A 27,005-nucleotide genomic window follows, 5' to 3' on the forward strand; every position below is an offset into this window, starting at 1 on the left:
GGTGTTAGTGGAAAGAATCGTGCCCCATCATTGGTGTCAGTGGGAGGAATCGTGCCCCATCATTGGTGTCAGTGGGAGGCATAGTGCCCCATCATTGGTGTCAGTGGGAGGCATAGTGCCCCATCATTGGTGTCAGTGGGAGGCATAGTGCCCCATCATTGGTGTCAGTGGGAGGCATAGTGCCCCATCATTGGTGTCAGTGGGGGGAGGAATAGTGCCCCATCGTTGGTGTCAGTGGGGGGAGGAATAGTGCCCCATCGTTGGTGTCAGTGGGGGGAGGAATAGTGCCCCATTGTTGGTGTCAATGGGGGGGAAATAGTGCCCCATCATTGGTGTCAGTGGGAGGAATAGTGCCCCATCATTGGTATCAGTGACACCAATGATGGGGCACTATTCCTCCCACTGAAACCAATGACACTTACCTTGCTGACCCCTGCTCCAGCCTAGGCTCCTTCCCTCTTCCATTCACAGCCAGCATACCTGGTTGCAGCAGCACCATCTACACGGCAAACTTACCGGTCAGCTGTCTTCTTCACTTGCTCCAGCTGCTCCCTCACTCGATCCTCGCGCTGCCGCTCGGCTCCTCCTCTCCAAGCTCCGCCTCCTCGCAGGTGATTGCCCGCCTGTGTGCCTTTCCTAAGCTACAGTTCTGGCGCCCAATCACCGGTGAGGAGGCGGAGCTTGCAGAGGGAGGTACAAGCTGCAATAGCCTGTCCAGTGATCCCGAGGGTGTGGCCAGATGACAGGGGCGGCATGTCATCCCGCCCACACATCGCGTCCAGGGAAATGAAGACACCGGACCTCTCTACCCCTCCTCCAGCAGCGCCTCCTGTACTGGATCGTCGTGCTATGCAGAGCAATACAAAGCAGCATGCTGGTGCTGACAGGGGAGAGATCTTGTTTTTTATATACAGACCTCTCCCGTCAGTATTCCTCGGCGATCACCAGATGCCGGCAGGGATCTCCGGTGATCGACAGGCGGTTTCCCGGAAATGCAAAATCAAGTATATATACGTGAGCAGAGTGAAGGGGGGGGGGGGAAGCAGAGCAGAGAGCGGTGACTGATACCCTTAGAGCCAGCATCGGTCCGATGCTGCAGCCACCTAGGTACTGTAACTATTTCTGAGCAAAAGAATAAATACCACACTTCTCTTTTAAAGCACAAAATCTTCCCCCTGCAAAACAAGAAGCATTATACTTACATCTCTGTGGCCCATGTCTAATATCTTCTGTACATTCAAGCACTGCATCCTCTGTCAGACTCTTCAATATTGAACACTTCCATAATGGTCGAATGTCTGTGTTCCTCCACGCCATGTGCTGTGGTTCCATCATCCGAACCCTAAGGGCTTGCTCACACCAGCCTGTACATTATATTGTACTAGTGTGCATTGTGTAGTGTCAGAGTCATCTGTTACTAATGCCTTGCACTGTTTTCTTTTTTCTTTTTTAGCTCCATGCACACTAGCGTTTTTTTAAGCTCAAAAACCGCTGGTAACAGTGTTTAGTAGCGTTTTAGTAGTGTTTAGAAGCGTTAGCGTTTTATTCGCGTTTTTATACTACATTTAGGGGAAAAAAGCTGTTAAGGAGGGTTATACCCCTGTTAAGTTTTTTTTTTTGCCATCTGTGTCCCATAGGGGAGATTGCATTTCAGTTTTTGGCCCACAGCCAAAACAAGAAAGGAGAGGAAATTCCTCCAAAGTGAGAGAATCCTGGGGTGTCACCAGGGTCACCAGAACTAGTGTACCCATTGAAAGATCTCACCTCTGTTACGGTTCTGGTGACATCCCAAAATGTGGCATTTTCTTTTACTTAATTTTTGATGATAACAGGAAACATGACAGATCGAGAGGATGAATCTCCCTAACGCCAGCACACACAGCTAGTGCTGGGACAAAGTCATCCAGCACCCAGGGCAAAGATGCCAAACTCCTCAGGCTTAGGGGACCATTGACCCAGCAGTCACTTGCTTGTCAAAATCACTGCCACTGTCACTACGTCTGTCCCATGTATAGAAGTCAAATATGCCAAAAGTTCCTTTCCATGGGTGTAGAGGGCTGAAGACAGAGAAGTGTGGTGGAACCAGGGGCGGACTGACCATTTGGAACTCGGGCACTACCCGAGGGCCCGGGGTCAGTAGGGGGCCCCATGAGATGCCCCTGGTACCTTTTTCATAGGCTTTTTTGAGTTTGGGCAAGGACACAGGGGCCACATGATCCCCTATTGCCCGGGGGCCCCATGAGTGGATAGGCCAAGCCTTGCAGCTCTTGTGTACGACAGGGGAAGTCAGATGTAACTGCAGAAAAAGTGGAAACGAGCACAGTTGCCTAGCGCATTATCCCAAATAACAATTTATTGAATAATTAAAATGTACTCACAAATGAAAGGTGACAAATCACATAACACCTGACAGTCCCTTGAAACGTGCTCCATATGGCACCAAGGGTCCCTGCTTGAAACAAGTGCCATCCAAGGGCCAAAGAAAGGCTGATGCGTTTTGAGGGAAAACCTCTTCCTCAGAGGAAGGCGCTCCATTCCTACAGTAATCCATTGCACCCCAGGGCAGCTGCCCATTCCACCCGCCCCTTGTCCAGGCCCTGAAGACAGCAATACAAAACTTACAGGGGTTCTAATCCCTCTCCACTCTTTCCAAAATTTTAAAAAAGAAGAAATTTCAGTTACACATCTATGCAGATCAACATAGCTCAACAGATATCGTGTGAATGAGCCCTTAGTCACTGCTTTGTTATGTAGTGACATAGGGGTCAGAGGATGATGAAAGTACAGTGTGTAGTGGGGGACACAGGCATCCAACACTCCCAGACGTTTTGAATGTTGAAGAGTCTGACAGAGGCTGTGGCACCTGATTAGAGTGAACATGGTCCACTGGAAAGGTATAATACTTTTTCTTTTTGCAGGGATTTAACAGTGCCACTTTAAAGCTATTCTAGCTGATACAATACAAGGTAAGTACCCATATACTTTTAAAAGACATGCAGGCGAGACACTTACCCACTCCTTCACTCCCATAGGCAAGACTTGGTGGAACTTTTACTAATCGTCTCTCGTTTATACACATTCCAATCAGAGCTTTGTCCATTCCTTTAATGATCTGTCCTTTTCCCACAAATACGTTGTAAGTGGTCCCGCGGTCATAACTGTAAAATAATATAGAATGAATTATTATGAAAGTCTCTTTCCTCTAGCCCAGTGGTCTCCAACCTGCGGCCCGGGCTAGATGTGGCCCTTTGCTTGCCTTTATCTGGTCCTTGGAGCACTATTCCACCAACTGACACCAATGATGGGGCACCATTCCTCCTACTGACACCATAAACGAGGCAATATACATCTCATTGATATCACCAATGAGATATTATTCCTCCCATTAAAACCAATGATGGAGCACTGTATCAGGGCATTTTCTCCTTCCACTGGCCACAGTGTGGCCCTCCTAAAGCCTAAAGGTCAGTAAACTGGCCCTTTGCTTGGAAAGTTTGGAGAACCCTGCTCTAGCCTAATACAGCATTCCTTGTGATTTAATCAAAGCTTATTTTCTTTGAGCTCTCCCTCAATAATGTGCAATCTCAATTCAAATACACGTCTTACCCAGACTTTCAAATTACTTATTTTAATCAGTTCATGTCTTAATAAACCTGCATATTCACAAGTATGAAATTCTGGATCAATACCTCGAAACAGCAGTTTTTGTTACATTTCCATTGTTCACTTTCTGACAGCTCAAACACATGTTTTCTTATCTTAAAGTGGTTCTCCAGACCCATATTAAAATATTAAAAGTCAGCAGCTACAAAAACTGTAGTTGCTGACTTTTACAAAACAGCCACTGACCTGTCCAGGATACCAGTGCCATTCTCACCCCAGCAGGTTTCTTCTCTACTCTTTGGTCCCAGGCGCTGGCATACTAACCGTGGGCAGCCGGCTGTGACGTGCGGCACACTACGCTAGCTGATTGGTCTTGTAGATTTCTGAGACCTGCAACATGTGCCAGAAGGGGGAGGAGGGGGGGACAACTTTTTGCTCAAATCACCACGACAATCTGACTGGAAGTCGGGGAGCCGGTACCTGTCAAAAAACAGATACCTGCTCCCCACCTCCCCCAAAAAATGATGTACCAAATCTGAAGGAGAAGAGGGGGAGGAGGAGAAAGAGCAGAACTTTCCCATTTTACTGAAGTTCCGCTTTAAAGCATCAACATTTTTAAATAGGACATAAATGAATAAAGGTGGCCATAGACGGTTCAAATCTCGGCCAGTTCAGCAGGAATTCGCTGCGATTCGAAAGATGTATGGGTAGGCTGAATGTACCCAAGTTGATCAATCAATCAATTTGGGTACAACCAGCCTCCCAGATTTTACATGAGATTATCGCTAGCAGTTATACTTGTGGTTGCAGGAAAGAATATTTCACCATCTATGGCCAGCCTAATTCACAGGCAAGCAGAATACTTGGTGTAAAACCAGTAACAAGATTACCAGAAGGCTGAAGCTGTGACCTACAAGCAGAGAGCTTCCACTTTAAAACATATCAAACAATCTTTTCAGTTTTCCCAGCTAACTTCTGTGAACCAAAAAACACCTCCCTATGGAATGTAGATGAGGAGAAAAGGAGGGGTTATTAGGCCAAGTCAAGAGAGCAGTTTTGACTGACAACCATAGCTCCCTCCTTCGATACAGTGCAGTAAGTGCTGTCACCCTAGGACAGGAAGTGTGTTATTAGCTGGATCACCAGGTGAAAGTAAAAAGAAGAAAGCCTGGATAAGCTGTGAGATACAATTTTGTTTTTAGGTTTACATACACTTTAACTAGTTGCAAACTTTGGGTATACTACACATGCCCATAAAAACGTCACTATTGTACACTTGGGGGTTTATTTACTAAAGCTGGAGAGTCCAAAATCAGACTCACTTCTGCATAGAAACCAATCAGCTTCCAGGTTTCATTGCCAAAGCTTCATTGAACAAGCTGAGGTTAGAAGCTGATTGGTTTCTATGCAGAAGGGAGTCTGATTTTGGACTCTCCAGCTTTAGTAAATAAACCCCAGAGTGTTTGTAGCACATCTAGTCTTTCTGCTCTGATTCTAGGACCCCCCTCCCAGTATACAGTAATTGTCATCTGTGTTTAATTAAAGCCAGCATTAGTGTACACTCAGAAAAGAAGGCTGCAGCTTTTGCTGTCAAAAAAGCAGTCTGACAGTGTTTATAAACAACACTACTCCTGACTGATTATACAAATGCACAAAGTAACATTACTTTGGTATCTTTCTGTTAATGTATCTGCAGATCAAGGAGATGAACTTAGTATATATATATATATATATATATATATATATATATATATATATATAAAAAGTTAAAATGTTCCTCTGTTTAACCCCTTATTAACCCTTAGTTTACTCTAATCAGGCCTATTTTTCCTATTATTTCCTATTTTGTTTTAAAAAAAAAGCACAAAATTGAAAAATAAAAACCCACTTTACTCATTTCTTAATAACTTTGCAATTCTTTGTACCAGAATCAGAATTTTAGTGTCATTTTAATCAAAACTACAAAATAAAATGTGCACATTTAATGTGCAGTAACACTAATTATTTTTAAACTAAAACTGCTCAAAAATAAAAAATAAAATGTGTTTTGTTTAATTTGTTGCATTTTATTGCCTAGGAATAAAAAAAAATGATTGTTGCAAGACAATATCATGAAAAGAAAGAATGTTGTGTCCTTTAAAAACAGCATACAGTATGTATTACCTTATCTTTAGTAATGACAAGGTTTGCAGAATAAACAGGTCCATAGAACATGTGTGAGAGGCAAGGTGGTTAAAGCAAAATTCACATAAATAACAGAAAGAGTAGAAATCATGTGCTCATGAAAAAAGACATGCATCTTTCTATGTCTCAAAATTTCTACCGGAGTGGGAGCTATTAAAGTGAAGGGTACATACCAGTATTACATGCCAATACTGCAGTTATCATTTTCTAGTTCTGTTCTTTGCTATTACTACTCAATGCACTTTTCATACAGGTAACATTGAAGATTGGTTAAGAAACACTCTGTGCACAAATCCTTATTGATGTTCATATGTACAAAGGCTAAATTTGCACATTCACTTGTTATGGAAAGCCTCTTTGTCCCAACATGCATCATTTGTGAATGTTACAAAGGTACAAAATCCAAGTCATATTAATTTAAATTTAGACAGAATTAGAACAAAGGGTGCACTCAAAACCACACACAAGTTAAGCTGGCCACAAATGGGTACAGGTAGGTATTGCACTGATTATAGGTGGGATGACACCTTTCAATTGTGTGGAAGATGCCACTTTCTCATGTAACTTCAGAAGTGCAAATGCAATTCAGTTATTTTCATCCTCTTCTTCTTACCAAGAATGTAAGATCAGCCAAGTTGCACAGAGATTACATGGGCAAGGTTGGGCTGTTTATGACCACCCTTGACTACACATAGACCTCCAACACACAAAAACAGGTGGTTGAGAAAAAAAAGTTGTTTTTAAAGTGGAACTCAATTATTTTGTGGGAACATCACAAGTCAAATACATTACCTCTAGTGATGACTACCTGGATCGCTGCTGTTTAACGTACACATCATAGCTTCATTGATGCCAAATGCTATACACAAAGCTCCCCTTCCAGGGATGTGACTGAGTGTTCCAGCTCTCATGCAGTGAAGGAATCCTGTCATTTACACTTCCCCTCCTTGTCCATTCAAAAAACCGAATGCATGGCAGTTTGTGAATGGACAAAGCGAAAGCAAAACCACAGGATCTCCTCTTGTCCATTCACAGCATACCTAGCATTCTGTGAACAGAATACAGGGCTTTTTGTAAACGGACAAGGAGAGAGGGAAGGGTAAACAACAGGATACTTTCACTGCGTGAGAGCTGAAACTCGCAGTCGAAGCAATATAAGGGTCCTGTGTGTAGTACCTGGCATCAATTAAGCTATGATTTGTACAGTAAGGCCCCTTTCACACTGACATTCCGATCGGGTTTACCTGCCCATTTTTCATGCCAACCTGATTGGAACCTCTATTCTCCTGTATGGAGAGGTGGATTTAAACGGCCATGTGTCCATTTACACCCACTGATATCCAATCCAATCCGCCAAAAAGAGGTAAATGGGGATCTGTTCCCCTTCCATCCATAGGATCGGTTGGCAGTTGGATGGAAACGGAAAGTCCATTTTCATCCAACCACCAATAGAAGACAACGGGCTGTGTCCGTGTCCACTCTGCATAAGCGGAGTACACATGGACCTGTCATCCGCTTGCTCAGCGTCTGAAAGGGGCCTAAAACGCAGCGATCCAAACCTATATTAGTCATCACCAGAGATAACTAATCTTGTTTTGTTTCTAAAAAAAAAAAAATTCTTGGAGTTCTGTTTTCAACATAACTTTTATAATTTATTTCATATATGTAAACATTATTGTAACCAAGGCCAGATTTACACTTCCTGCTCCCTTAGACCAACTGGCCCCTAGGACTCCCCCTCCTACCCCCTTCTAGCCTTAGGCCTCATTCACATGGTTGCTGAGGCCTGTAGATCATGAATGGGCCAGAGTTTCTGCATGCAGGCAGCCCATGTGAGTGTATGTGCACACAGCAGCTGCTTGTCTCAATGGGCATGTGGGTGTGGGTGAGTGGCCCCAAATGCACACTGGCCATTCACCCACATGCTTGTCAAGTTGGGACGAGTGGCTGTGTGTAACGGAACCGGTACCCGACTGCACTTGGGTATATTCCGTTATCCTGCAGCTTCCCCTGTCTGAACACCATCCACGGACCACACCCTTGAAATCCCTCAGGAAAAAGACAACACCCAGCTCTACTTAATACAGGAAGCCAACAACTTTTATTGTACACAAACAACATGTTTTATACAGAGGGCGGGGAAAGACAACCAGGGACAGGAAACACATCATCAGCCCACCCTATCAGTGGGAAGGGCTACAGTATAGGCAGGAAACACCTCATCACTCCTCCCCATCCAACCAAGACACAGAACAATGGGATGCAGCCATGCGGCAAAGGACATTGACCAACCCCCACACCAATACACAAACAGTACATCCCATAATAGTTTGCTGGACAGGAAGGCACAGCACCATGGGGGGGAGCACATGGCAAACAAACAATTGACAGCCATGTGGCCTAGACAAAGGACAACACACAAATGCACAATACTGGGACATTCACATGTACACCCTATACCCTTAAACAGGCACAGGGTGGGTTAAACATAATGATTTGGGGAGATGATACAGGGGTCCCCCCACCCCCAAAAGTCACTCCCGTCACACTGTGTCCTTGCAGCAGCTACATTCCCATACACTTACATGGGCTGCCTACATGCAGCACACGTGGCACACGTGGCCTATTCATGGTCTATAGGCCTCAATGCCTGTATGAATGAGAACTTAGTATGACACTAACAACATTAGGTCTCATAGCCACAAAGAGCAACCCACGACTGCAGCAGGGTATCCAAAACTAACAGAGAAACAGAAGCTGTTACCTACTCTACTAGCAGTTACTTCTAGATGTAGACCTGTACATACACAGTATCCAAGTTCATCCATAAAAATGCACAAACTGTATCGCAAGCAGAGCAACAGTCTGCAACCTTTTATTATACATTGGAAAGTGTCACGTAAGCACAGTAAAATCTCATTGTACAATCTCTGCACAATCTCCTTTACCCCACGCTCACACTGATGCAGTGTCACGCAGTGCAATTTCAGGAGTAGCAAGTTGTTTCTGAAATCTCCTAGAGTCCACAGTAACAGTTTCCATTCAAGTATGTGGAGCTACAATCGGACCGTATTAAACTCACAGAGGACCCTTTTTCAAATCGCATCAGATTCACACTGCATATATGTGATCAGTCTTTACAGAAACTCATGTTCTTTCACTTGTCATGCAATTCCATGCTCTCTCGAACGCATCAGACATCGCATCAGTGTGAACCAGGGCTTTTGTAATTTGTATCAAATCAGGCAGGACTTTGTAGTACACTGTTGTTGGTAGATCTGAAAAAGATTATACAATTAGACTGTATAGTGTATAGTCACCTTCAAGCTCCATTGGTGTTTAGCCATGCTGCAAATCCCAGAGGCAAGAATCTATTGATTCCTGCTGCTGAGATTGACAACTGTGTGCAAACAGCTGTGGCAGCCACAGTGACACATGGTGCATCCAGCTGCAACCAATGCGGATAGTCTAGGGATGCACCGATATATCGGCCATTGAAAATGACTGTCCAAAAATAGGGTCATCTGCATTTTGTCAATAGAAAAAAAAAAAGGTACCGCTAATGGCATGCTACATCCCATAGATGTCAATGCAAAATCATTCCCCTTTGACTTCAATGCTAAATCGCCCCCTAGTGACTTCAATGCAAAATTGCATCTCATAGACTTCAGTGCAAAACTGTCCCATGGACTTCATCTCAGAAACGCCCCATGTGTATATATATATATATATATATATATATATATAAAATTACAATATCATATCTTACAGCCCCTAGTGACTTCAATGCAAAATCCTGTCTCATTGAATTCAATGCAAAAACGCCCTCTAGTGACTTCAATGCAAAAACGCCAGCCACATTCATTACATTTAAAAACATTTTTTTTAAAAACGGTTTCAGTTTTTGGCCAAGTGCAACCTAAATTTTCAGTTTCGGCAACTGAATTCTCATTTCAGTGCACCACTAAGATAATCACTGACTATGCGAACAGTCACAAATGGCATGTACATCGGTCAATCCCAGCCAGAGGAGCACATTGGTCAATCCCAGTCACAGAAATCGGTAGATTCTTTCCGCTGGGATTTGCAGTGTGGCTGAATGCCTCTGCAAATGGAGCTTTAGAATCGGCAGCATGTTTGATCACAGCCAGTGCTGGCTATTCATATTTGGGGCGTTGGTCATAAGTACTTCAACATTACATTCCTCCAGCAGGGTCTATGAGATAGACTTGGCCCCTGACCACTTTGGCCTAGTGTATGTGCAGGTGCTTCCATGATTGTAGAACAGATGTAAAAATGTAGGTCTCAGTGGGACAGGGAATGATATGGCTGTTCAGTGTACTTTTTAACTAACTGTGCAGTATTTTTGGCACTATACAAATACTTGCAATAAATAAAATCTCCTTTATTTTCTGGAAGACTGCAATGTACTTCATATGAGGAGTGTGTGAACAATAGAAAAGAAGACTGTTATCCACAGAAACCAATCACGTACTAGCTTTCATCTTGTAAACCATCTTGCATAAATTAAAACTGGAATATGATTGGTTACTAAAGATAACAGCTTCACTTTTGTTTGATCCTGCTTCTGTATTCTAAATCAGCCTATGTGTGTTTCTTGTAAAAAGATCAGAGGGTTGTGGTGGGTGCTATTAGATTAGTTATATTTCAAGCGCAAGTTACAATAAAAAAAATACCAAATCTTATTAATAAATGTGGCCATCTCTCAAGGTTACACAGGAATCCATGTGTGTAATAGAACTGTGTGGCTTTTCTAGAGGACATGTGTAGAGAGCACAGTGGCTAAATGGTTAGCACTTCTGTCTGGCAGTACCAGGGTCGTTGGTACGAATCCCAACCACGGCACCACCTGCCTGGAGTTTGCATGTTCTCCCTGTGCCTGCGTGGGTTCACTCCAAAAACATGCTGGTAGGTTAATTGATTCCTGTCCAAATTAGCCCTAGTATGTGTATGTATGAATGTAAGTTAGGGACTTTAGATTGTACTCCCCTTGAGGGTTAGGGACTGATGTGAATGTACAATATATATGTAAAGCGCTGCGTAAATTGACAGCACTATATAAGTACATAAAATAAAAATAAACTCACACTTTCCTGCAAGGCAATCAATTGGTTTTTTAGTCATTGTGGATTTCCAAGTGCGAAAGACTCCCAATGGAGTGTTAGGACAGATGGATCTTATTTCCCCATCAGTACTGCCTGAATCTGTATGCCATTAGACATGTTTATAGCCATTTTACAGCATCTGGCACACCAAAATGTGCTTTATTACTCCATCCAATCAAATATTTGGACAGCCCTGACCTATAAGAATGTCAGTCTGCCTCTGCAAAAGCCATTCTCTCCCAGTGCACACCATCTCCAGCCGAGAGGCAAATGTGGGGACGTGGACAATGTTGTAGGAGTCATGTTTCAGCTTGCCTGTAATTGGGAGCAGAGGAAGCAGCTACACATATGAACTCTGGAATATGCTCTGCGACTGTAATCTCATTCATTTTAGATTTGCTTCATTTTTGACTTTTCACACGATATATCAGTGCGATCTTAACTTATTCTATAATAGCGTTGGGTTAGCAAACTACATGACAAGGTCTGTCATCAATAAAAGTGATGAAAGCTAGCAGTTGAAGTTACATGGAGTGCCAAAACAACTGTATTTAAAACACTAATACTAATGCAGGACATACATGGGTCAAATTCTAAAAGAATTTTCTTTAGAAAATCACAACTAAGAATTTTCATTCGAATTTCGCACCATTAGTGGGCCACAGCATCTGCTGATTTTCAAGCGGCCATTGAATTTGAGTGATCAGGCATGTTGGAAAGTTTCTGAAAAACGAACAAATTTCAAATCAATGATCAGAAAGTCACGTGATAAATATAATCAAAAAAGAAATGAGCATGAGCTGTGACCTGAAAAAAAAGATTCCCAGCCACGAAAATTATTTTCTGCAGTAACATAAGGTAAAATTGAAGGCTTAATTGGTGCCACCATTGATTTCAAAATTCAACCATCGGATTACAAAATGCAGGAAATTTCCAATCTGCTAAAGACAATTAATTCCAAATTTGACCCATGTATGAGGGGATGAAACTTGGTGTAGTTACTATGCAAGTCAATGATCGACTTGAAAGAGGTGATGTGATGGAGGCCAGAGGTAAGTAGTTCAGCTGTAATGTAACAAGCAATGAGTCCAGGGGCAGACTGACAACTCATGGGGCCCCCGGGCAATAGGGGATCATGGGGCCCCTGTGTCCTTGCCCAAACTCAAAAAAGCCTATGAAAAAGGTACCAGGGGCATCTCATGGGGCCCCTACTGACCCCCCAGGCAATAGGGGATCATGGGGCCCCTGTGTCCTTGCCCAAACTCAAAAAAGCCTATGAAAAAGGTACCAGGGGCATCTCATGGGGCCCCCTACTGTCCCCGGACCCTCGCGCAGTGCCCGAGTTTCCAAATGGTCAGTCCGCCCCTGAATGAGTCAGAAGATCTGCTCCACATTAGGGATGAGTTTAGGTGTGCTCAGATCCTAGTCGAAACCCACCTGAACAATCCTGGCAGGAAGCTGTCCCTTTATTGGGCCAATCATAAGCAGTCAAGACATGCCCTGAAGCTGTATATAGAGTATATCTGGGGCAGGGAATGCCTCTGCCACTTATGATTGGCCCTGTATATTGACAGTTTCCTGACAGGATCATTCAGGTGGGTTTGGGCTAGGATCTGAACTCACCTGAGCTCATCCCTACTCAACAATGAAAAGATCAGGTTGGCCAAATCAGATTGGATTTTCTGCCATGACTGACTGTTCGTCTTCAATGGTCATTTACTGATTGAGCTGTGGATTGTAAAAGCATGCATTCCACTGTAAAATGCATGATGAGGATTAGGACAGAATAGTGGAACTGGGAGGACAGTGGAATAGATCGAGGTGACCCTCATAACATATAGAAACTCCAACCTGCACACTAGGACAGAATTGATGTTTTTTTCCCAGTACCCCTTGTTCCCAAAATGCAGCCTTCATGCCACCTGCAGATCTTTTGTACTTGCTGTGTGGCCCTTGGATCCCCCACAGTCTGTAGCGGGAGCAATGATCTGTAAACTAGCTGTAATACCAGTGATCCTTAGCCATTTAATATAACATCTTCTGGATTTTAAAGTCTCCTGTCTCTAAACATCCTTTATTATATCCGCAGTCTCTGACCATCTCCAGCAGTATGTCTGCAATCTCTGACGATAATCTGAGCCACTACATATAGTTGAATATTATGTGCGACGCCTATAGTGATGTAGGAGGCCACATTTAGGGGCCCATATGCCCATTGACAATACTATCCCAATGGCAGTGTATGATGCTGTCCTGTCACCATCTCCCTAAACCAGACACACATATTTAGAATCCCCTGTCATCATCAAGAAGCAGTTTGATTCTAACAGTTGCAAAACAGAAATGTCATTATTTACTAAACAAAGTAACTTTTCCCAAGTCTCACCTGTAACGTATCCTTAAAGTGGAGCTTCACCCAAAAGGGGAAGTTCCACTCCTCCTCCCTCCCCCTCCACTAACATATATGGCACATATTTTCTTTTGAGGGGGAGCAGGTACCTGGTCTTGTATAATTTGTGTATGGGATTCCTGTGCTGTCATTCATCACGTTTGTACAATTCTTGTATGGGATCCCTGTGCTGTCAGTCATCATGTCTGTAGAATTCTTGTGTGGGATCCCTGTGCTGTCAGTCATCATGTCTGTAGAATTCTTGTGTGGGATCCCTGTGCTGTCAGTCATCATGTCTGTAGAATTCTTGTATGGGAACCCTGTGCTGTCAGTCATCATGTCTGTAGAATTCTTGTATGGGATCCCTGTGCTGTCAGTCATCATATCTGTAGAATTCTTGTATGGGATCCTTGTGTTGTCAGTTGTCATGTCTGTAGAATTCTTGTATGGGAACTTTGTGCTGTCATTCACCATGTCTGTAGAATTCGTGTATGAGATCCCTGTGCTGTCAGTCATCATGTCTGTAGAATTCTTGTATGGGAACCATATGCTGTCAGTTGTCATGTCCGTAGAATTTTTGTATGGGATCCCTGTGCTGTCAGTCATGTCTGTAGAATTCTTGTACAAGACCTCAGTGCTGTCAGCCGTCATGTCTGTAGAATTCTTGTATGGGATCCCTGTGCTGTTAGTCATGTCTGCAGAATTCTTCTACAACACTCCTGTGTCATCAGTCATCATGTCTGTAGAATTTTTGTATGGAATCCCTGTGTCATCAGTTTGTAGAATTCTTGTATGGAATCCCTATGTTGTCAGTCGTCATGTCTGTAGAATTTGTGTATATGACTCCTTTGCTGTAAGTCATGTCTGTAGAATTCTTGTATGGGATCCCTGTGCTGTCAGTCATGTCTGTAGAATTCTTGTACAGGACTCCAGTGCCGTCAGTCGTCATGTCTGTAGAATTCTTGTAATCAAATAGGATTCCTGAGTCATCAGTTGTCATGTCTGTACAATTCTTGTATGGGACCCCTGTGCCGTTAGTCATCATGTCTGTAGAATTCTTGTATGAAAACCCTATGGCATCAGTAATATCTGAAGAATTCATGTATGGGACCCCAGTGTTGTCAGTTGTCATGCCTGCAGAATTCTTCTATGGGACCCCTGTGCTGTCATTTATCATGTCCATAGAATTCTTGTGTGGGATCCCTGTGTTGTCGGTCCTGATGTTTGTAGGATTCTTGTAAAAGACCCCTGTGCCATCAGTCATAATATATGAATAAATTATTTTATGGGACCCTTGTGTTGTCAGTCGTCATGCCTATAGAATTCTTCAATTGGAGCCCTGTGCTGTCGTCATGTTTGTAGAATTCTTTTTATGTAACCCCTGTGCCGTCAGTCATAATATCTGAAGAATTCTTGTATGGGACCCCTATGTTGTCAGTCGTCATGTCTGTAGAATTATTGTTTGGGATCCCCCTGCTGTCAGCCATCATGTCTGTAAAATTCTTGTAATCATATAGGATCTCTGTGTCATCGCTTGTCATGATTATAGAATTCTTGTATGGGACCCCTGTGATGTCAGTCGTCATGTCTGTAGAATTCTGGTATGGGATCTCTGTGGCATCAGCCAACATTTCTGTAGAATTCTTGTATGGGACCCCTGTGTTGTCAGTCGTGGTGCCTGTAGAATTTTTGTAAAGTATCCCTGCACTGTCAGTCATCATGTCTGTAGAGTTCTTGTACAGGATCCTTGAGCCGTCAGTCATCATGTCTGTAGAATTCTTGTAGATGACCCCTGTGCCATCAGTCGTAATATCTGAAGAATTCTTACATAGGATTCCTGTGTTGTCAGTTGTCATCTCTGTGGATTTCTTTTATATAACCCCTGTGCGGTCAGTTATAATATCTGAATAATTATTGTATTGGGCTCCTGTGTTATCAGTCATCATGTCTGTAAAATTCTTGTATGGGTCCCCTGTGTTTTCAGTAGTAATTTCTGTAGAATTCTTGTATGGGACCACTGTGCCATCAGTCGTCATGTCTGTAGAACTTTTGTATCGTATCCCTGTGCTGTCAGTCATCATGTCTGTAGAAACCTTGCATGGGATCCCTGTGCTGTCAGTCGTCATGTCTTTAGAATTCTTGCATGGCATCCCTGTGTTGTCAGTCATCATTTCTGCAGAATTCTTGTATATGACCACTGTACTCTCAGACATAATATCTAAAGAATTATTGTATTGAGCCCCTATGTTATCAGTCATCATGTCTGTAGAATTCATGTACGGGACCCTTGTGTCATCTGTTGTCATGTCTGTATAATTCTTGTATGGGACTCCTGTGCTGTCAGTCCTCATGCTTGTAGAATTCTTGTATGGGATTCCTAAGCTGTCAGTCGTCATGTCTGTAGAATTCTTGTATGGGATCTCTGTGCCGTCAGTCATCATGTCTGTAAAATTCTTGTATATGACCCCTGTGCCATCAGTTGTAATATTTCAAGAATCCTTGCATGGGATCTCTGTGTTGTCAGTCATCATTTCTGTAGAATTCTTGTATATGACCCTTGTGCCATCAGTAATAATATCTGAAGAATTATTGTATTGGGCCCCTGTGTTATCAGTCATCATATCTGTAGAATTCTTGTATGGGACCCCTGTGTTGTCATTTATCATGTCTGTAGAGTCAGTCGTTGTGTCAGTAGAATTCTTGTATGGGATCCCTGTGTTGTCAGTCATAATGTCTTTAGAATTTTTGTATATGACCCTTGTGCTGTCAGTCATAATATCTGTAGAATTCTTGTATGGGATCCCTGTGTTGTCAGTCGTCATGTCTGTAGAATTCTTGTAGGGGACCCCTGTGTTGTCAGTCATCATGTCTGTAGATTTCTTGCAAGAGACCCCTGTGCTGTTAGGCTTCATGTCTGTAGATTTATTGTATGGGATCCCTGTGTTGTCAGTCGTCATGTCTGTAGAATTTTTGTATGGGATCCATGTGCTGTAATTTATCATGTCTGTATAGTGGGGTGTGGGGTGTAGTACAATGTACAGTGGGGTGCAGTACAATGTATAGTGGGGTGTAGTACAATGTATAGTACATTGTATAGTGGGTTGTGTAGTGTAGTACAGTGTATAGTGGGGTGTGTAGTACAATGTATAGTGGGGGGTGTAGTACAGTATATAGTAGAGTGTAGTACAATGTATAGTGGGGTGTGTAGTACAATGTATAGTGGGGTGTGTAGTGTAGTACAATGTATAGTGGGGTGTGTAGTACAATGTATAGGGGGGGTGTAGTGTAGTACAATGTATAGTGGGGTGTGTAGTACAATGTATAGTGGGGTGTGTAGTACAGTATATAGTAGAGTGTAGTACAATGTATAGTGGGGTGTGTAGTACAGTGTAGTACAACTTATAGCGAGGTGTGTAGTACAATGTATAGTGGGGTGTGTAGTACAATGTATAGTGGGGTGTACAGTACACTGTAGTACAACGTATAGTGGGGTGTGTAGTACAATGTATAGTGGGGTGTATAGTACAACGAAGTACAGTGTATAGTGGGGTGCGTAGTACAACGTATAGTAGGGTGTGTAGTACAGTGTATAGTGGGGTATAGTGAGGTGTGTAGTACAATGTATAGTGGGGTGTGTAGTACATTGTATAGTGGGGTGTAATGGGGTGTGTAGTACAATGTATAGTGGGGTGTGCAGTACAATGTATAGTGGGGTGTGCTGTACAGTGTATAGTGGCGTGTGTAGTGTAGAACAATGTATAGTGGGGTGTGTAGTACAATGTATAGTGGGGTGTGTAGTACAGTGTAGTACAATGTATAATGGGGTGTGTAGTACAATGTATAGTGGGGTGTGTAGTGTAGTACAATGTATAGTGGGGTGTGTAGTACAATGTATATTGGGGTGTGTAGTACAGTGTAGTACAATGTATAGTGGGGTGTGTAGTACAGTGTATAGTAGAGTGTAATACAATGTATAGTGAGGTGTGTAGTACAATGTATAGTGGGGTGTGAAGTACAGTCTATATTAGAGTGTAGTACAATGTATAGTGGGGTGTGTAGTACAGTGTAGTATAATGTATAGTGGGGTGTATAGTAGAGTGTAGTACAATGTATAGTTGGGTGTGTATTACAATGTATAGTGGGGTGTGTAGTACAACGTATAGTAGGGTGTATAGTACAATGTATAGTGGGGTGTGTAGTACAATGTTTAGTGGGGTGTGTAGTACAGTGTAGTACAATGTATAGTGGGGTGTGTAGTACAATGTATAGTGTATTATAATGTATGGTGGTGTGTGTGTAGTACAATATATAGTAGGGTGTATAGTACAATGTATAGTGGGGTGTGTAGTGTAGTACAGTGTATAGTGGGGTGTAGTACAATGTATAGTAGGGTGCATAGTACAGTGTATAGTGGGGTGTGTAGTGTAGTACATTGTATAGTGGGGGTGTAGTGGGGTGTGTAGTACAATGTATAGTGGGGTGTGTAGTACAATGTATAGTGGGGTGTATAGTACAGTGTAGTACAGTGTATAGTGGGGTGCATAGTACAACGTATAGTAGGGTATGTAGTACAGTGTATAGTGGGGTGTAGTGAGTTATGTAGTACAATGTATAGTGGGGTGTGTAGTACAATGTATAGTGGGGTGTAATGGGGTGTGTAGTACAATGTATAGTGGGGTGTGTAGTACAGTGTATAGTGAGGTGTGCAGTACAATGTATAGTGGGGTGTGTAGTACAATGTATAGTGGGGTGTATAGTACAGTGTATAGCACAATGTATAGTGGGGTGCGTAGTACAATGTATAGTGGGGTGTATAGTACAGTGTATAGTGGGGTGTGTAGTACAATGTAGTGAGGTGTGTAGTACAATGTATAGTGGGGTGTGTAGTACAGTGTATAGTGGGGTGTGTAGTACAGTGTATAGTGGGGTGTATTGTACAGTGTATAGTGGGGTGTACAATGTATAGTGGGGTGTACAGTGTAGTACAATGTATAGTGGGGTGTACAGTGTAGTACAATGTATAGTCGGGTGTATATTACAGTATATAGTGGGGTATGTAGTACAATGTATAGTGGGGTGTACAGTGTAGTACAATGTATAGTAAGGTGTACAAGGTATAGTGGGGTGTACAGTGTAGTACAATGTATAGTGGGGTGTACAGTGTAGTACAATGTATAGTGGGGTGTACAAGGTATAGTGGGGTGTACAGTGTAGTACAATGTATAGTGGGGTGTACAAGGTATAGTGGGGTGTACAGTGTAGTACAATGTATAGTGGGGTGTACAAGGTATAGTGGGGTGTACAGTACAATGTAGTACAATGTATAGTGTATAGTGGGGTGTACAATGTATAGTGGGGTGTACAGTGTATAGTGGGGTGTACAGTGTAGTATAGTGGGGTGTACAAGGTATAGTGGGGTGTACAGTACAATGTATAGTGGGGTGTACAGTGTAGTACAATGTATAGTGGGGTGTACAAGGTATAGTGGGGTGTACAATGTATAGTGGGGTGTACAGTGTAGTACAATGTATAGTGGGGTGTACAAGGTATAGTGGGGTGTACAGTGTAGTACAATGTATAGTGTATAGTGGGGTGTACAATGTATAGTGAGGTGTACAGTGTATAGTTGGGTGTACAGTACAATGTAGTACAATGTATAGTGTATAGTGGGGTGTACAGTACAATGTATAGTGAGGTGTACAATGTACAGCTTAGTATAGTGTATAGGGGGGTGTATAATGTATAGTGGGGTGTACAAGGTATAGTGGGGTGTACAGTACAATGTATAGTGAGGTGTGGGGTGTACAATGTATAGTGGGGTGTACAGTGTAGTATAGTGTATAGTGGGGTGTACAGTACAATGTATAGTGAGGTGTGGGGTGTACAGTGTAGTAGTGTATAGCGGGGTGTACAATGTATAGTGGGGTGTACAGTGTAGTATAGTGTATAGTGGGGTGTACAAGGTATAGTGGGGTGTACAAAGTATAGTCGGGTGTACAGTACAATGTATAGTGAGGTGTGGGGGTGTACAAGGTATAGTGGGGTGTACAGTACAATGTATAGTGAGGTGTGGGGTGTACAAGGTATAGTGGGGTGTACAGTACAATGTAGTACAATGTATAGTGAGGTGTGGGGTTTACAATGTATAGTGGGGTGTACAGTGTAGTATAGTGTATAGTGGGGTGTACAAGGTATAGTGGGGTGTACAAGGTATAGTGGGGTGTACAGTACAATATAGTACAATTTATAGTGAGGTGTGGGGTGTACAATGTATAGTGAGATGTGGGGTGTACAATGTATTGTGGGGTGTACAGTGTAGTATAGTGTATAGTGGGGTGTACAAGGTATAGTGAGGTGTACAGTGTAGTATAGTGTATAGTGGGGTGTACAGTACAATGTATAGTGAGGTGTGGGGTGTACAATGTATTGTGGGGTGTACAGTGTAGTATAGTGTATAGTGGGGTGTACAGTACAATGTATAGTGAGGTGTCGGGTGTACAATGTATTGTGGGGTGTACAGTGTAGTATAGTGTATAGCGGGGTGTACAATGTATAGTGGGGTGTACAGTGTAGTATAGTGTATAGTGGGGTGTACAAGGTATAGTGGGGTGTACAAGGTATAGTCGGGTGTACAGTACAATGTATAGTGAGGTGTGGGGGTGTACAAGGTATAGTGGGGTGTACAGTACAATGTATAGTGAGGTGTGGGGTGTACAAGGTATAGTGGGGTGTACAGTACAATGTATAGTGAGGTGTGGGGTGTACAATGTATAGTGGGGTGTATAGTGTAGTATAGTGTATAGTGGGGTGTACAGTACAATATAGTACAATGTATAGTGAGGTGTGGGGTGTACAATGTATAGTGAGGTGTGGGGTGTACAATGTATAGTGAGGTGTGGGGTGTACAATGTATAGTGGGGTGTACAGTGTAGTATAGTGTATAGTGGGGTGTACAAGGTATAGTGGGGTGTACAGTACAATGTATAGTGAGGTGTGGGGTGTACAATGTATAGTGAGGTGTGGGGTGTACAATGTATAGTGAGGTGTGGGGTGTACAATGTATAGTGGGGTGTACAGTGTAGTATAGTGTATAGTGGGGTGTACAAGGTATAGTGGGGTGTACAGTACAATGTATAGTGAGGTGTGGGGTGTACAATGTAGTATAGTGTATAGTGGGGTGTATAGTGTAGTATAGTGTATAGTGGGGTGTACAGTACAGTACAATGTATAGTGAGGTGTGGGGTGTACAATGTATAGTGAGGTGTGGGGTGTACAATGTATAGTGGGGTGTACAGTGTAGTATAGTGTATAGTGGGGTGTACAAGGTATAGTGGGGTGTACAGTACAATGTATAGTGAGGTGTGGGGTGTACAATGTATAGTGAGGTGTGGGGTGTACAATGTATAGTGAGGTGTGGGGTGTACAATGTATAGTGGGGTGTACAGTGTAGTATAGTGTATAGTGGGGTGTACAAGGTATAGTGGGGTGTACAGTACAATGTATAGTGAGGTGTGGGGTGTACAATGTATAGTGGGATGTACAGTGTAGTATAGTGTATAGTGGGGTGTACAAGGTATAGTGGGGTGTACAGTACAATGTATAGTGAGGTGTGGGGTGTACAATGTAGTATAGTGTATAGTGGGGTGTATAGTGTAGTATAGTGTATAGTGGGGTGTACAGTACAATATAGTACAATGTATAGTGAGGTGTGGGGTGTACAATGTATAGTGAGGTGTGGGGTGTACAATGTATAGTGAGGTGTGGGGTGTACAATGTATAGGGGGGTGTACAGTGTAGTATAGTGTATAGTGGGGTGTACAATGTATAGTGGGGTGTACAGTACAATGTATAGTGAGGTGTGGGGTGTACAATGTAGTATAGTGTATAGTGGGGTATACAATGTATAGTGAGGTGTGGGGTGTACAGTGTAGTATAGTGTATATTGGGGTGTACAATGTATAGTGAGGTGTGGGGTGTACAGTGTATAGTGGGGTGTACAGTGTAGTATAGTGTATATTGGGGTGTACAGTGTAGTATAGTGTATATTGGGGTGTACAATGTATAGTGAGGTGTGGGGTGTACAATGTATAGTGGGGTGTACAGTGTAGTATAGTGTATAGTGGGGTGTACAGTACAATGTATAGTGAGGTGTGGGGTGTACAATGTAGTATAGTGTATAGTGGGGTGTACAATGTATAGTGAGGTGTGGGGTGTACAGTGTATAGTGGGGTGTACAGTGTAGTATAGTGTATATTGGGGTGTACAATGTATAGTGAGGTGTGGGGTGTACAGTGTATAGTGGGGTGTACAGTGTAGTATAGTGTATATTGGGGTGTACAATGTATAGTGAGGTGTGGGGTGTACAATGTATAGTGGGGTGTACAGTGTAGTATAGTGTATAGTGGGGTGTACAGTACAATGTATAGTGAGGTGTGGGGTGTACAATGTAGTATAGTGGGGTGTACAATGTATAGTGAGGTGTGGGGTGTACAGTGGGGTGTACAGTGTAGTATAGTGTATATTGGGGTGTACAATGTATAGTGAGGTGTGGGGTGTACAATGTATAGTGAGGTGTGGGGTGTACAATGTATAGTGGGGTGTACAGTGTAGTATAGTGTATAGTGGGGTGTACAGTACAATGTATAGTGAGGTGTGGGGTGTACAGTGTAGTATAGTGTATAGTGGGGTGTACAATGTATAGTGAGGTGTGGGGTGTACAATGTAGTATAGTGTATAGTGAGGTGTACAATGTATAGTGAGGTGTGGGGTGTACAATGTATAGTGAGGTGTGGGGTGTACAATGTATAGTGAGGTGTGGGGTGTACAATGTATAGTGGGGTGTACAGTGTAGTATAGTGTATAGTGGGGTGTACAGTACAATGTATAGTGAGGTGTGGGGTGTACAGTGTAGTATAGTGTATAGTGGGGTGTACAATGTATAGTGAGGTGTGGGGTGTACAATGTAGTATAGTGTATAGTGGGGTGTACAATGTATAGTGAGGTGTGGGGTGTACAGTGTATAGTGGGGTGTACAGTGTAGTATAGTGTATATTGGGGTGTACAATGTATAGTGAGGTGTGGGGTGTACAATGTATAGTGGGGTGTACAGTGTAGTATAGTGTATAGTGGGGTGTACAGTACAATGTATAGTGAGGTGTGGGGTGTACAATGTAGTATAGTGTATAGTGGGGTGTACAATGTATAGTGAGGTGTGGGGTGTACAGTGTATAGTGGGGTGTACAGTGTAGTATAGTGTATATTGGGGTGTACAATGTATAGTGAGGTGTGGGGTGTACAATGTATAGTGAGGTGTGGGGTGTACAATGTATAGTGGGGTGTACAGTGTAGTATAGTGTATAGTGGGGTGTACAGTACAATGTATAGTGAGGTGTGGGGTGTACAGTGTAGTATAGTGTATAGTGGGGTGTACAATGTATAGTGAGGTGTGGGGTGTACAATGTAGTATAGTGTATAGTGGGGTGTACAATGTATAGTGAGGTGTGGGGTGTACAATGTATAGTGAGGTGTGGGGTGTACAATGTATAGTGAGGTGTGGGGTGTACAGTGTATAGTGGGGTGTACAGTGTAGTATAGTGTATAGTGGGGTGTACAATGTATAGTGAGGTGTGGGGTGTACAATGTAGTATAGTGTATAGTGGGGTGTACAATGTATAGTGAGGTGTGGGGTGTACAATGTAGTATAGTGTATAGTGGGGTGTACAATGTATAGTGAGGTGTGGGGTGTACAGTGTATAGTGGTGTGTACAGTGTAGTATAGTGTATATTGGGGTGTACAATGTATAGTGGGGTGTACAGTGTAGTATAGTGTATAGTGGGGTGTACAGTACAATGTATAGTGAGGTGTGGGGTGTACAGTGTATAGTGGGGTGTACAGTGTAGTATAGTGTATAGTGGGGTGTACAGTACAATGTATAGTGAGGTGTGGGGTGTACAATGTATAGTGGGGTGTACAGTGTAGTATAGTGTATAGTGGGGTGTACAGTACAATGTATAGTGAGGTGTGGGGTGTACAATGTAGTATAGTGTATAGTGGGGTGTACAATGTATAGTGAGGTGTGGGGTGTACAGTGTATAGTGGGGTGTACAGTGTAGTATAGTGTATATTGGGGTGTACAATGTATAGTGAGGTGTGGGGTGTACAATGTATAGTGGGGTGTACAGTGTAGTATAGTGTATAGTGGGGTGTACAATGTAGTATAGTGTATAGTGGGGTGTACAATGTATAGTGAGGTGTGGGGTGTACAATGTAGTATAGTGTATAGTGGGGTATACAATGTATAGTGAGGTGTGGGGTGTACAATGTAGTATAGTGTATAGTGGGGTGTACAATGTATAGTGAGGTGTGGGGTGTACAATGTAGTATAGTGTATAGTGGGGTGTACAATGTATAGTGAGGTGTGGGGTGTACAGTGTATAGTGGTGTGTACAGTGTAGTATAGTGTATATTGGGGTGTACAATGTATAGTGGGGTGTACAGTGTAGTATAGTGTATAGTGGGGTGTACAGTACAATGTATAGTGAGGTGTGGGGTGTACAGTGTATAGTGGGGTGTACAGTGTAGTATAGTGTATAGTGGGGTGTACAGTACAATGTATAGTGAGGTGTGGGGTGTACAATGTATAGTGGGGTGTACAGTGTAGTATAGTGTATAGTGGGGTGTACAGTACAATGTATAGTGAGGTGTGGGGTGTACAATGTAGTATAGTGTATAGTGGGGTGTACAATGTATAGTGAGGTGTGGGGTGTACAGTGTATAGTGGGGTGTACAGTGTAGTATAGTGTATATTGGGGTGTACAATGTATAGTGAGGTGTGGGGTGTACAATGTATAGTGGGGTGTACAGTGTAGTATAGTGTATAGTGGGGTGTACAATGTAGTATAGTGTATAGTGGGGTATACAATGTATAGTGAGGTGTGGGGTGTACAATGTAGTATAGTGTATAGTGGGGTATACAATGTATAGTGAGGTGTGGGGTGTACAATGTAGTATAGTGTATAGTGGGGTATACAATGTATAGTGAGGTGTGGGGTGTACAATGTATAGTGAGGTGTGGGGTGTACAGTGTATAGTGGGGTTTACAGTGTAGTATAGTGTATATTGGGGTGTACAATGTATAGTGAGGTGTGGGTTGTACAGTGTATAGTGGGGTGTACAGTGTAGTATAGTGTATATTGGGGTGTACAATGTATAGTGAGGTGTGGGGTGTACACAGTGTACCTGGAGTCAAACTTGGTCCCATCGGGGAAGGCTCCGTTGTAGTGGTACCGGACGAAGTCGCCCTCGGTGACGGTGCGGGGACACAGTTCGGGCACCCAGGTCTTCTCTATGTGAAGCTGATCTCCGGGCACCGGCGGGGCGTCATTACATGTGACGAAGCTGACCAGGAAGACGGCCTGGAGGAGCAGCAGCGACCAGCGAATGACCGGCATTCCGGGGAGGACAGGCGGAGGGCTCTCGGACTCTCTCATGGCAGAGTCAGGAGAAGTGCCAGGAAGAGGGAGAAGAGAGGAGGAGGGAGGGGGAGGGACCACAACTCTCCCGGTACTCTACTGAGGGAGGAATGCGAAGTGTCCGGACACGGCTGTGACCTCAGTGTGTGACAACTGAACCAATAGGAGGCAATGAATACTGTACACCGCCCGGGGACACCGACATGTCCGGGCACGGTGGGCAGGAGGCAGACAGCAGTGTGTCAGGCAATGCCTCCTATGGAGGAGCACGGCACCCTGTTACATATATACACCTCAGCAATGTCTAATCATTGTGTCATTCACAGAGATATAGACTCATGGCTTATCTGTAAACGTGGAAGACCCTGTGAAGCCCCGCCCACCATGTGGATCCCATCGAACATCCCCGAGGGGAGACATACAGCTGCATGGAGAAAGGGGCGGGGCTTACTATAGCCATCATTTTCCTATGTCGCAGGAATTGAGGACTAGAATGTGTAAAAAGCGGGAAGTTTATAACGTTCTTCCTGAATGGTGGATGTTTCTCCCATAATAAAGTTGCAGAAAGTGTGGGAAGTTGAAGGACAGGGTCTGTGTGGAAGGACTAGGCTGGTCCCCCCATCCTTACTCCTTCTCCTACGTGGCTGATGTGTTGGCAGGGATTCCACACAGTTATACTGAGGAGGGAGGGAGGGGGAGGGGAGTTTTCTGTGCCAGCCTTCACTTCACACCCTCTCACTGGTCCTCAGGCTGTTTTTATGGTTCCTGTTATGGAGCCGACAGATTTTACTAACACTCACACTTTAATAAAGTGCAGGACAGTTCTGAATGTCTCTATTCATCTATTACTCAGAAAGTGTACTCCGCTATGGAGACATCACACATAATGGGATTATTTCATATGCAAAGCTGCATGTGGCTCCCAACTCTGCCTCATTTAAAGGGACTGTCCCTCTTTTGGAACCAAACTACCTCTTTCTTCTTAGTTGTCTTTTTGGAGAAATCTTTTTACAAGCATAATTCACCATTACCAAAAACTGCCTATGTCGGTAAGGGGCATCTGTGGGCAGACTTCTGCCTGGCAGTACTAGGGTCGTTGGTTCAAATCTCATCCATGACACCACCTGCCTGGAGTTTGCATGTTCTCCTTGTGCCTGCGTGGGTTTCCTCCATGTACTCCGGTTCCCTCCCACACTCCAAAGAAATGCTGATAGGTTAATTGGATCCTGTCTAAATTGGCCCTAGTATGTGTATGTGGGACCTTAGATTGTACACCCCTTGAGTGTTAGGGACTGATGTGAATGAACAATGTACAGTTGTGTTCAAAATAATAGCAGTCAGACATCACTAACCTGATCAATCACTGTTTTTGGTAGAAATGATATTTCTACATGGCAAATAATTTACTAGCAGGTGTAGTAGAATAGTAGAAATCCAACAGACCCAACAGTCATGACATACATGCTGCTGATTCTGTGTAATTGAATCACTAATTGAAAGGGGCATGTTCAAAATAATAGCAGTGTGGAGTTCTATTAGTGAGGTCATTCATTCTTTGAAAAACAGGTGGCAATTGTTGCCCTTATTTAAGGAAGGAAGGCAGCAAATGTTGTACATGCTGGTTACAGTGCATTTCTCTTTGAAATTCTGAGGAAAATGGGTCGTTCCAGACATTGTTTAGAAGAACAGCGTACCTTGATTAAATAGTTGATTGGAGAGGGGAAAACATATAAAGAAGTACAGAAAATGATAGGCTGCTCAGCTAAAATGATCACAAATGCTTTAAAATGGCAACCAAAACCTGAAAGATGTGGAAGAAAGCGAAAAAACTACCATTCGAATGGATAGAAGAATAGCCAAAATGGCAAGGACTCAGCCAACAATCAGCTCCAGGAAGATCAAAGAAGGTCTAAAGTTTCCTGTGAGTACTGTTACAATTGGAAGATGCCTATGTGAAGCCAAGCTATCTGCAAGAAGTCCCCGCAAAGTCCCACTGTTGAAAAAAAGACGTGGACTGATGAAAGTAAGATTGTTCTTTTTGGGTCTAGTGGCCGGAGACAGTTTGTCAGACGACCCCCAAACACTGAATTCAAGCCACAGTACACTGTGAAGACAGTGAAGCATGGTTGCGCAAGCATCATGAAATGGGGAAGTTTCTCATACTATGGTATTGGGCCTATTTATCGCATACCAGGGATCATGGATCAGTTTGAATACATCAGAATACTTGA

General features: G+C 43.2%; 1 protein-coding gene across 1 annotated transcript in view; it reads right to left on the reverse strand.

Moving 5' to 3' along the window:
* FKBP9 (FKBP prolyl isomerase 9) overlaps positions 1-25,135 on the reverse strand; it is an 87,531-nt gene extending 62,396 nt beyond the window's left edge. Inside the window, exons 1-2 of the mRNA XM_089687197.1 lie at positions 24,542-25,135; positions 3,013-3,158 (exon numbers count right to left, since the gene is read on the reverse strand). Coding sequence (XP_089543323.1) covers positions 3,013-3,158; positions 24,542-24,792 — 397 coding nt within the window. The 5' untranslated portion in view covers positions 24,793-25,135. The remainder of the gene's footprint in view (positions 1-3,012; positions 3,159-24,541) is intronic.
* Positions 25,136-27,005: the final 1,870 nt, after the last annotated feature.

The sequence above is a fragment of the Staurois parvus genome, unplaced genomic scaffold, assembly GCF_062004578.1.
Source record: "Staurois parvus isolate SC_StPar_1 unplaced genomic scaffold, SC_StPar_1.0 ptg000020l, whole genome shotgun sequence".
Taxonomy (NCBI): Eukaryota; Metazoa; Chordata; class Amphibia; order Anura; family Ranidae; genus Staurois; species Staurois parvus.